The sequence below is a fragment of the Spodoptera frugiperda genome, chromosome 19 (genome assembly GCF_023101765.2).
Source record: "Spodoptera frugiperda isolate SF20-4 chromosome 19, AGI-APGP_CSIRO_Sfru_2.0, whole genome shotgun sequence".
NCBI lineage: Eukaryota > Metazoa > Arthropoda > Insecta > Lepidoptera > Noctuidae > Spodoptera > Spodoptera frugiperda.
In genome coordinates this window covers 648555-661166 of record NC_064230.1, presented here as the reverse complement: position 1 = coordinate 661166, position 12612 = coordinate 648555, and the positions used below count along the sequence as shown (strand labels likewise).

The following is a 12612-nucleotide window of genomic DNA, read 5'->3' as shown; positions in this document are numbered from 1 at the left end:
TGAGCCTCTAGCATGGCTTGAAACTAGTCGAGTTCCTCGTCAAACATTTATGTGAGTAAGCTGATAACCTAATAATTGAAAATCATATTTCTGAAGTAACTTTCGTGAGACATACTAAATTAACATTAGAAGTTAAGACGGGATATTTACCATATTTATTAATGTCTGTACGTTTCCGATATTTCGGCACTGTCTACTGCTATATGAACGCACAGACATAAATACACATGGTAAATATCCCGTCTTAACTTCTAATGTTAGTGTTAGTGACCATGTCAGTTTAAAAAAAATTTTTGAACATAGTAAATTAACTAAAAATCACGTACATTAATGGAGAAACTCTCTACTAGTTTCGAGTCTCAGAGGGACTCTCTATCAAGAGACTCTTGATATATCAAAGAATGTGTTGTGAATCTGATTGAAAAAGAGTAACCTATGGAGTTTCTTGCTCGTTCTTCTCCATAGGAATCTACACTTTGGAACGAGCAAATAGAGCAACTAGAGGACTGACCGACAGACAGACATTTTGTTTTTTTTTAATTGTAATATTTGCTTTGACGTTCAAAAGTGCCTTCTCGGTCTATTTGAAATAAATAATTTTGACATTGAATTTGAATGAGCAGCGTACGCAGACGAGGCGTCACGCTGACTTGAAACTAGTAGAGCTTTTCTCCATTAATTTACGTGAGTAAACCGTGATTTTTACTTAAGAAAAAAACAGAAATTTGACAAAAAGACACATTGGTGCTGCAGTCATACTTGCGACCAATGAGGTGCTAGTTTGAAAATAAAACAGTAAACTAATAACAAGACAAGTACCTATTATATAAAAAATATTTTTAATGTTAAACGTCAAGATTAAGAGTGTCTACTAAATATTAGGGGCCTTAGGGTGTTACCACACCAATCGATCGACGTCGACTAATCCATTCTAACATCGATCGATGGCATTGATCGACTCTCGATTGGTGTGGTAACACCCTTACTACGAGTTTGTTTTACGTTCAACAATTTAAAAACGAAAACGCGTGACATTTGTATGGGAAACATTAAAAATTGTGTTTTTTAAAATCTAGTGAAAACAAAAATGTGCCTGATTAGTCTAACGCACGCTATACACCGTACGATACAACTGTACAGTTGTATCGTAGAGTCTTTTCACGTGCACGATTATCTCGCGTTTGGCTGAATTGATTTTGATGCGGTTTGTCTACGTCTATTGAAATGTTGTCCCGACACTAAGGGACATGATAAAACTACAATACATTACCATTTACCATGCAATTTAGTTTATTTAAAATTAAAATAATCATGCATTATTCCATGCATCATGCATTATACACAAATACTACTTAAAACATTAACATAATGCAGTAAAATAATATTATACAGGGTCATTTAAAAATATGTTTGCTCGTTATGACTGCGACGCAACGTGTAGCAGTCCACAAATCGTTGTTTCGGGTCTGAGTGTCATGTGTATGTGAACTTGTATGTTTATAAACGCACCCGCGACACAGAAGACAATTTTAGATAGGGGCAACATTTTTATTAAGAAAGGCTATATTTTTAAACAACCCTGTACAAATCAACTACCGTTGCATGCAATAATAAACTCTATTCACACACAACATAGAATTCAATCTACAACTCACATAATTCTGTCAGCGGATAAAATAAGCAAAAGGTATATTAATTAGCGATTTTTTTATCATATTTAAATTTCATTATTTAAAATTCAAATCTGCAATCTGCGCTTTTATTATTCATCATCTCAAAAGCAAACCAATAATTTAAGACTGTTTCAGGAATCGAACCTGAGACTTTATGCAGCCGGCACTGGAGGCAGTACAAGATTATATGGTTTCCAAAAAGCGCATAACCAAAGCTTCATGTATCACTCAAATATAAGTTATAAAGCTGAATACACTTTATAAGGTACTAGCTACTTTCGCGCGGTTTCACCCGCCCTGTTCGGCTCCTATTAATCATAGCGAGATGTTTTATAGCCCATAGCCTTCCTCGATAAATGCATTATCCAACACAAAAATAATTATTCAAATCGGACCAGTATTTCCTGATATTAGCGCGTTCAAACAAACAAACAAACAAACTAACAAACTCTTCAGCTTTATAATATTAGTTTAGATTATATATCATGCTTCCTTAACACCTAGAGGGTAGGGGGGACGTCCATTAACCGCGTGAGATCAGGAATGTTGGGGATTCGGGGGGGATTTGGAGGGGGAGGGTTATTGGGATCAGGAATGTTTAGGATTTTGAAGAATATTAGGGATTCGGGGATTTGGAGGGGGGAGGGTAATTGGGACACTGGTTATCTCACTCACACACTCAGTTTTCTATAAGGCCGTGGTATCACTCCGGTCGAGCCGGCCCAGCAGTGCCGAAGCATGGCTTTCCCACATTTGCATAATGAATCACTCACACATCCACACACTTAATTCTACCTCTTCTAGATTTTTTATACAATAATTCTTGACGTGTATAAGTGCTCTTATGTAGCCTATTTAAAACAATATAATTAATTTCATTTCATTTCACATTGACCCATCCAATAAATAGCCTGGTTGGAGAATCCTGGCTTTGCTCTTTCGGTGTGAGTTGAGCCTTAAGTTATATCATATATATAAATATATATTTCTAAACTACATAGCATATAAAAAAATAGCTACTTACAGCAATGGTGCCCTGCCTCGTATACTTGGTGGAGGCCACGTACGACGCCTTCACGGTCAACACGACAGCATTCATCAAGTTCTTGGCTGCTTGGATCAGGGAGGTGGCGCTGTCCAACTGCAAATATAATACATATAAAAAAATAAGTCGGGTTTTCCTTCCTGACGCTATAACTCCAGGGGACGGAGCTATGTAGGTTGTATAGCTCCGTCCCTCTCGCACTGCTATGTAGGTTGTATAGCTCCGTCCCTCTCGCACTGCTATGTAGGTTGTATAGCTCCGTCCCTCTTGCACTGCTCAGTGATCGACCATTCTGACACAATTGTAATAGCAGACTAAGGCCCCAGAACGCATGAACCGATTTCCACGGTTTTGCATTCGTTGGAAAGATCTTGGGCTTCGTGATGACTCGATTAGTTTCAAGCTACTTTCCGGCGCTCCTGATTCCAGGCAGAAGGCGCGATGGGCGCGAAACTCGAGTCGCCAGTAGCAGCGCGACAATCGCCGCGTCGTGTGTCGCGGAATGCTGCTTATGAATATGAGCCTCTAGCATGGCTTGAAACTAGTCGAGTTCCTCGTCAAACAGTTACGTGAGTAAGCCGATAATATAATTAATTTAGTATGTCTCACGAAAGTTATAATGAAATACAATAGTGACTTGAATAGGTGTCAACTCCTATTTCTTTATTCCATAATAATCTTCCTCAGACAATACCAAACAGAAATAAATACCAATATCCAAATAACTGACATAGTAGCTAAATCAACAACATATATTAGACAAACAGTGGAAAGGCAGATGAACCAGATAAAAAATGATTTTTTTTTTTATGGTATAAGCCGGTAAAAGAACAGACGGATCACCTGATGGTAAGCAATCGCCACCGCCCATGGACACTTGAAACACCAGAGGCGTTACAAGTGCGTTGTCTTTTGGGGGTTAGGAATTTAAGGGTTGTTGGGGATAGAAACGGAGTGATTTTAGTCAGTAAGAGTCTGACAATCCTCGCACCTCGCCTAAGGCGAGAGAAGTCATTGCATGATTTTCCTCCTTAAAAAAAGGGTTGTTAGGAAATCGGGGATTAGGAAGATTGAAAAAGGGAGTAATTGGGCCTTCGGTAACCTCACTTACATAACGCAAGCGTTGTTTCACGTCAGTGAACTGCTCGGCCGTGGTATCACTCCATCAAGCCGGCCCAGCAGTGCCGAAACATGGTTCTCCCACACTTAAGAGTTGCAAACGCCATGATCACGGATGAACTGGAGTTTATGCGAGGTTATTTTTTAAGGTCAGACTCATACTGACTAAACACCACCCCGTTCCTACTCCTGCTTTTCGATACAGATGATTTGAAATATCTACCTCTAGAGCTTTTAATGTGAGGACAGAATGAAAGAAGACTTTGTGCGACCTATAGTTGGAATAACGATAGGAAGAGAGAGACTTAAATGATAGACGCAGGACATAAACTTGAAGATTCAACGATTGTTTTAACCAGTAAACCCAACAAATAAACAGCCACAACAAAAGCCAACAGACAATAATAGGGTAGACGACAAATTTTTATTTTAATTTCAGTCTTGTAGATTATTTTAAAACATTACACACGTATTTTTTATTTTCTTATAGAAACAAATACTTTCGAAGATATATCGATTTGAAATATCGCGTAACGTCACTTCTAGGTACGTTTTATACTCAACTAGCTGACCCGCGCAACTTCGTTTGCGTGTATCCCGCTACTTCGACAAATACAGTCAACGCACCAACACATATTGGATACTAATTTTCAATTCACAATAACTTCTCTTTCCTTAACCGCGTTTAAAATATTAAAATGTTTTTTGGTTTCTGTGACTCTTCTTTGATCGCCCCCCTATCAGTTTTTGGAAAAAATATTTAAGTAATGTACAGATTTTTTTTTGTCTTATATGTATAGATCAAAGTCGTAGTACCTACTTTTTAATATTATTTATTTTTTATGTACCGTTTTTTTATATTTTTTGTTTTTTTTTATGTACTTACCTACTTTTGTTATACATATACATCTAACTATTATTTTCTTGTTTACTTTTTAAATTATTTACATTCTACATTTTTTTACTTTTTACCCGACTGCGCCAGAAGGAGGGTTATGTTTTTCGAGAGTATGTATGTATGTATGTATGTATGTATGTATGTATGTATGTATGTATAATTGTTTGGCACGCTCTACAGCCTAAACGGCTTGATGGATTTTGGCTTGAGAGGTGTCGTTAGATTCGTATTTACTGTGAGAGTGACACTGGATATATTAAAATAATAAAAAAAACAAAATGGCGGATTTTTGGCGCCAAATTCGAATATTGCTCACTCTCTAGCCTGAACGACTCGATGGATTTCAGCTTGATAGGGGTCGTTTGATTCGTATTTACTGTAAGAGTGACACTAGATATATCAAAATATAAAAATAATGAAACTAAAAGAAAATAAAATAAAAAAGGTAATTTAAAAAACTAAAAAACCCGACTGCGTTTCTTTATAAAATGAAAAACCCTAAAACAAGCAGCAGTCGGGACCCATTCTAAATATGAAGACTTAGTGAGGCTAGTTGGCTTTCTAGAATGGGTCCCGACTGCTGCTTGTTTTAAGGTTTTTCATTTTATAAAGAAACGCAGTCGGGTTTTTTAGTTTTTTAAATTATCTTTTTTATACTTACTTTTTATTTACTTAAAACAATTAATTTTTAGAAGATTAACTTTGTGTACCTACATTTTAAACTTATTTAATTTTTACATTAATATCAAAAATAAATGCGATTTAATACTAACCTTAGAATACAATACCTATTATTATCATACAATTATTGTTGTCGCGCTGAAAAGCACGTTTTATTTTTCTCAAAGAGCTGCGATAAATAAACGCGTCCGATCGCTTCCAATTTCAAAGTGCTAATGGGGAGCCGCTGCCGCCGACGCGCTATTTATAGGGACGCTGCCCCCGCCGCCGCGGCCGGCCCGTACCGTGCCGCAATACTAATATCGTGATATCTCCTAAACTATATGTCTAAATAACACACTGTAAACTGCAAAAATAATCTAAATTAAATGCTCGTGATGATGAACTTACTTATTATGATAAGGATATATGTATTATTGGTTATATCACCAGTTAAACATCACCCAACGAATTAAATGTTTTTTTAATACAGAAAAGTAGTTTTTGTGACTTAAATAAAAAAGCTGGATATATGTCATCGCGGACTTTTTTGTAGAACTAATAAAGACCAATGTTTTTGCTATACATTGTTCTTACTTGTATCCAACGGTATAAGCGGCGCACGCACAAATGCAATCTTCAATTAGATTTTTTTCTGACTTCTTGGACATAAATCGCTATAACTCAGCTAATATAGTTTCAATGTATTTCAATTATATATAAAAACCTGTCGGAGAAAATACTCTTTCTATTAGTGAAAACCGCATCAAAATCCGTTGCGTAGTTTTAAAGTTTTATGCATACGAAGGGACTACAGACAAAATGGGCGACTTTGTTTTATACTATGTAGTGATAGTGACTCCCACTCCTAAAGTTTGATTCGTTTTATCCAAGTATTGTTACCTTATACGACAAAATAAAAAAATACGTAGCAGCGCGACAATCGCCGCGTCGTGTGTCGCGGAATGCTGTTCATGAATATGAGCCTCTAGCATGGCTTGAAACTAGTCGAGTTCCTCGTCAAAACATTACGTGAGTAAGCCGATAACATAATTAATTTAGCATGTCTCACGAAAGTTACAATAAAATAAAAAAAATACGTGTCTAATATTTTTCCATTACCTAACTGACGGGCTAAATAGATATTTAAATTTTCATACTCCGTCATCATCCCTATATCACGCAACTCACAAGACGGATATCTGGCGTCACCGTTTCATGATAGATATCCCACCCACTCGCACGAAGCGCTTCGCTTCAAGCTTACTTGTGCGAACTGCTAGGGAGTGGAACTCCTTGCCGGAGTCTGTGTTTCCTGATGGGTATAACCTGGGTGTCTTCAAGGCCCGAGTGAATAGGTTGCTTATGGGCAGACGTGCTCCACCGTAGGCCGCATTATCATTTACCATCAGGTGAGATAGCGGACAAACGTCGACCCATCAAATGTAAAAAAACCTCGACGAATATCCCCCCTTTTAAAAACCATGAAACGTATATGAGACATCACAAAACCGTAACCACCCCTTATGAGGGAGTGTCAGACTTTTACTGACTAAAAACCACCCCGTTCCTACTCCTGCTTTTCGAGCCGGAGCCCCGGTGAACCCGTTAGGTAGTCCGCAGCTCCGGATCAGGCATCAGCCCTACTGGGCCCACAAGACGGATATCTGACATTACTAAAGCAACCTCGACGAATATAACCGGTTTTAAAACCATGAAACGTATATGAGACATCACAGAACCGTAACCACCCCTTGTGACTCACCCCGGACACTATAATACCACTGTTGTTCTCGGCTTGCATCTCTGAGTTATTCTGTAGAACATATTCGAATATAACATCAACCATTTCGTCAGTGCCTGCGTGCCCCCCCCAATTTGTCGGGGGGGGAGGGTGCCAAGGTCTATAGTTGGAGTCTTTTGCCTGGCATGTATAGTTTTTGAGCAAAAAAACTAACACTTGATATTGCTTCCCTCAAGTGGGCGCCACAATATTTTCGCCCGGGGTATCAGTGGCACTGCATTTCGTTATTTTCCTTTCTAAATAAAGATCATATCATATTTCAACTGCACCAGCTCAACTCAGCAATAAACTTTTAAAAATTAAGTGAGAAGATGGCTAATGAATTAGTTTTAAGTAATAATTTCTTTTTGTTTATATCATCACATCTTTTATTCCCGAAGGGGGACTTATAACACAAATGGTGAAAAGTGAGTGTACATTGTATAGCGGCATTACGTGCCGTAATGTGCACCTCTGCCTACCCCTTCGGGGATAAAAGGCTTGACGTTGCTTTTATATATAACGGTGAAATGGGGTGAATAGAAACTGAAGGGGTGAATAAAAACAAAATTTTTATTACGATTATTAGTTTGTTTTCATATTTTGGTTTTAATATTACATTAATTAAAAATATGTAAATGATGTAAACAGTTCTAAATTACGTGATTACAACAAAATGTTGTTCCTATTCACCCCCGATTTGTTTCTATTCACCCCGTTTTACGGTAATAAGACAGGCACTCACCCCGCTGACAATGAGCTCTCCGGATATGTTCTGTACGTCCGCCTTCACCTTGCTAGTGATCTGAATCTGGTGGCAGTAGAGAGCGATGCGCTGCAGGTACGCGAGCAGGTCCTGCTTCGTCGACGATTCGGGGCACTGGCGGTGGAAAATATAAAACTTAGAACTTATTTACAAGGTACTATTGTGAAAACTACATCAAAATCGGTACAGTAAAACGCGAGATAGTCGCGGACAAACTGAGAATAATTGCTTTTAACCAACATCCTCAAAATGGGACGAATTTTGATTTTTTTTAAACGTTGCGCCGTGCTAGGATTTTCTCTTGTGTCGTGGGTGCGTTTACAAACATACAAGTTCACATACACATGACACCCACACTCAAACCAACAATTTCTGGATCAAACAAAGAGTTGTTCCGTGCGGGAATCGAACCCCCGCCACGTTGCATGGCTGCAAAATCTTTCCAAATATTTTGGATAACAAATAGCTATTAATTAACCGTCAGATTATTTAGACATTACTGTCTGATGATTTTATTTTGTTAGAAAGGTTATATCTTCGAATTGGTCCAATTTCCACCTGGTCAGAATCTGATAATGAGTGGGATCCCATTGTTTTTTTTTATAATAAAATATCTATTAACGTTTTAATGTATAATATTGTTTAAATATGTTAATAATTATAAATGCGAAAATTTATGTGTATGTTTGTTACTAAATCACATCAAAACTACTGAAGGGATCGGGATGAAATTTGAAACAGGGGTAGATTATGGTCTGGAATAACACATAGGTTTTCATCCCACAGTACTACAAATCCAAACATACCTGTTCAGCAATCTCCCGGGTAAGTTTGTCCAATTTGGTGCCGGCCTCCGAGATCTTCTTGGCTGCGTTGATGACATCCATTGTAGTCTTGAGAGGACCGCGCCCTCTGTGGAGGGATAGTAAAAAATCATACATACATAAATACATAACCTCACGCCTGTCTCCCATGGGGGTAGGCAGAGACAATGGTACGCCAATTGCCACGGTTCTTACACACTTCTTTCGTTTCATCAACAGTCATCAGTCTTGTTATGCATGCTCATCGGTTAAAGAAAGAAAAAAAAAAGAAAAAAATATTTTTTTTAAAAGAGTAACGATGGAGTTTCTTGCTCGTTCTTCTCCATTCGAAGCTACACTTTGGAACGAGCACCTAGCTTCACATACTGATAGACAGTTCAATTTTACGTCTCAAAAGTTCCTAATTTAGGATTAATTGAAATTAATGCTTTTACTTTGTGGACGGGAAATTATACATACAAATCATCAATACTGAGCTAGAAAACATTATTCTGGGTCTCAAAGAGAAAAGTTCTGCTGGTCTTGATGGTATTACTTCTGCTATTGTGAAAGCTACGAGACATACAATTATACCAATCCTTGTCCATATTTTTAACTTATGCCTGTCTACAGGCACCTTTCCTATTGTTTTTAAAACTGCGGTTGTTCATCCTATCTACAAAGCTGGAGACAGAGACAGTGTCTCAAACTATAGACCAATCTCAATACTCTCCACACTTTCAAAAATTTTTGAAAAAGTAATTAATATTAGACTTACTAAATACCTCGACAAATTTCAGATCTTAGCACCAAATCAGTTCGGCTTTAGACGTGGTAAATCTACAGATGATGCTGTCTTGGAACTTACCGACACAATTGTAGACAATTTCGAAAATAAACATAAAACTATTGGTATATTTTTAGATCTCTCTAAGGCTTTTGACACTGTCTCTGTCCCCATGCTTCTTTCAAAGCTAAATAACATAGGCATTCGCGGTACTGCATATGATTTGTTTTGTAGTTACCTGACGGGCCGCAAACAGTCCCTTAAGATAGGAAACTTCATAAGTGGCGAAGAATCTCTTACTTTTGGAGTACCACAGGGCAGTGTACTGGGCCCAACCCTATTCCTCATATATGTGAATGAGCTGTGTCAGTTAAACATACCGAACTGCAAAATTATTACTTATGCAGATGACACAGCTCTAATAATTCACGGTGTTGATTGGAGTGGGGTTCAAACAAACTCAGAACTGGCCCTAAATTCTGTAACGAAATGGTTAACCAAAAATCTCTTAACCCTAAATACTAGTAAAACGAAATTCATTGTATTTTCTCCAAATAGCTCTAGTCAGCCAGCAACTCCTTTTGTGATCCGCGCCCACACTTGTTCTACCTCTACGTCAAACACAAGCTGTGACTGTCCTAAACTTGATAGTACTCAGACTGTTAAATACTTGGGTATTTTAGTGGATAGTCATCTTAAATGGAAACAGCAAATTGATGCCACAGTTACACGACTGAGGAAACTTATTTATATTTTTAAGAAACTTAGATCCGTAGTTGATTTTGACAGCTTAATTAAAATATACTTCTCGCTGGCTCAGTCGGTGTTAGGTTATTGCCTTGTTGTATGGGGAGGAACTCATAAAACGACCATGCTACGAGTTGAACGCGGACAGCGTGCTATACTTAAGGTTCTGGCGAAGAAACCGATACGATACCCAACAAAGGCTCTGTATTCTCTGTGTCAGGTTCTCACTGTAAGACAATTATTTGTACTTCAAGCCATACTTCGTAAACATTGCCAGCTTGCCTATGATCCTAGTATCTTCAGTACAAAACGCCGGTCTGATAGGGTATGTGGCATAGCAGTTCGCAGAACTGAAGCGGCACGCCGACACTTTAAACACATTAGCTGCAAAATATATAATAGAATAAATAAGGAAATAAATATCTATTCATTAACTAGAAATAAACTCAAAATCAAATTAAATATGTGGCTAAAACAATTAAATTATAACGAAACAGAAGAACTAGTGGAATTGTAACTCACACACATCCTTACACATACACTAACATACACACACACACACATTCAGATGAATGTGTTACATACACAAATTATACAAGTACACATACACACAACCACTCATCTAATCACACAAAGACTTAATATACTTACATTAGATTCTTTTTAAATTGTTAATTAGACTAAAAAAAAATTCCGCATCTTTGGTTTTTGTTACTGGTACAATTTATTTTCTTACCTGGAAAGGGGCGCTGATAACTGCGACACAGTTTAATACTATTGCTGTTATCATCGTTTCAACTTGTTTGTTTTTGTATGTTTTTCTTGTTTCAAATAAAGAATTTTTAATTTTTAATTTTTTTTTTATCCACTGCTGGACTGACGAGCCTCCTCTACATAAGAGGGTTTGTCATAATCTCCGCAGACAGTTTTAAGTGTGGGAGAGCCATGCTTCGGCACGAATGGGCCGGCTCGATCGGAGTAATACCACGGCCTCGCAGAAAACAGACGTCAAACAACGCGTGTGAGGTTGTACAACGAAACACGTTGTGTTTCGTTGTGTGAGTGAGGTAACCGGAGGCCCACCAGACCCCCTTCCCAATCCCCGATTCCCCGACTAACCTTTAAATCCTAACCCCCAAAACGCCGGCAACGCACTTGTAACGCCTCTGATGTTTCAAGTGTCCATGGGCGGCGGCGATTGCTTACCATCAGGGGCCTTAGTCTGCTATTACAATTGTGTCAGAATGGTCAATCATTGATCAGTGCGAGAGGGACGGAGCTATACAACCTACATAGCTCCGTCCCTCTCGCACTGATCAGTGATCGACCATTGTGACACAATTGTAATAGCAGACTAAGGCCCCAGGTGATACGTCTGCTCGTTTACCGGCTTATACCATAAAGAAAAATTAAACTGTGCGCTTCTCACGAAACTTTCTGCCTCGCACAGCAAAACTGTAGAATGAGCTGTCGTCGACGGTATTTCCGAACCGATACGACCTTCAAATCTTCAAGAAAAGAGCATACTCCTTTTTAAAAGGCCGGCAATGCACCTGTGGCCTGTGACTCCTCTGGCGATCGCTTACCATCAGGTGACTCGTTTGCTCGTTTGCCAAATTTACGTGAGTAAACCGTGATTTTTAGTCATATTAATGTTTTTGTAACTTTCGTGAGACATACTAAATTAATTATTATGTTATGTACACGACGCGGCGATCGTTGTCAGTAGCAGCGCGACAATCGCCGCGTCGTGTGTCGCGGAATGCTGCTCATGAATATGAGCCTCTAGCATGGCTTGGAACTAGTCGAGTTCCTCGTCAAAACATTACGTGAGTAAGCCGATAACATAATTTATAATTTAGTCATATTATATTTTTATATACCCTTTCCTACCCCCTTACCTGGTGAAATCAGTCATCTCCAACATGATCATGCACATATGCTTGGCCAACATGATGATATCATTCCCGGCGTCGTCCCACTTGGCCACCTCATTGTCGAAGGTCATCTTCTCGCGTCGGAAGAGCTCAACTTGCTGTAGAATCTTGCGTTTGTCCTCCTCTGTCATTTTCCTCATCGCTTCCTGGTTTGGAGTAGAGGGGGAGGGTTGTTTTAGTAGTTGTATTAGGTGTGGTGAAGTTTTCGTTATAAGTATAGATATAATCTTTATTAATTTTGATCTATTAGACTAATGAATTTTAGTACAGGATCTAGAAGATTATTGGGCTCTAAAAGCACTCTTACTAGAGTGTTTTTTCACCAGAAATGTGCTATGTGTAGGTATGCTACGAAAATGGAATAAAATTGTTACTAAGGAATAGTTTAAGTAAT

At 38.3% G+C, this 12612-nt stretch overlaps 1 protein-coding gene and 1 long non-coding RNA gene across 5 annotated transcripts in view; one reads left to right on the top strand and one right to left on the bottom strand.

The window, feature by feature from the left end:
• The window catches only part of LOC118280978 (catenin alpha), a 59422-nt gene that overhangs the window by 1975 nt on the left and 44835 nt on the right, over window positions 1-12612 (bottom strand). For 2 of the 4 annotated variants that reach the window (XM_050700445.1, XM_050700446.1), the window contains exons 20-24: window positions 12183-12364; window positions 8751-8856; window positions 7924-8058; window positions 7161-7211; window positions 2698-2814 (exon numbers count right to left, since the gene is read on the bottom strand). In XM_050700445.1, coding sequence (XP_050556402.1) covers window positions 2698-2814; window positions 7161-7211; window positions 7924-8058; window positions 8751-8856; window positions 12183-12364 — 591 coding nt within the window. The remainder of the gene's footprint in view (window positions 1-2697; window positions 2815-7160; window positions 7212-7923; window positions 8059-8750; window positions 8857-12182; window positions 12365-12612) is intronic. The other 2 variants (XM_050700447.1, XM_050700448.1) reach the window with 1 other exon arrangement.
• Window positions 1-12612, top strand: part of LOC126911768 (uncharacterized) — a 28599-nt gene that overhangs the window by 2624 nt on the left and 13363 nt on the right. The gene's annotated exons all lie outside the window — the stretch shown is intronic.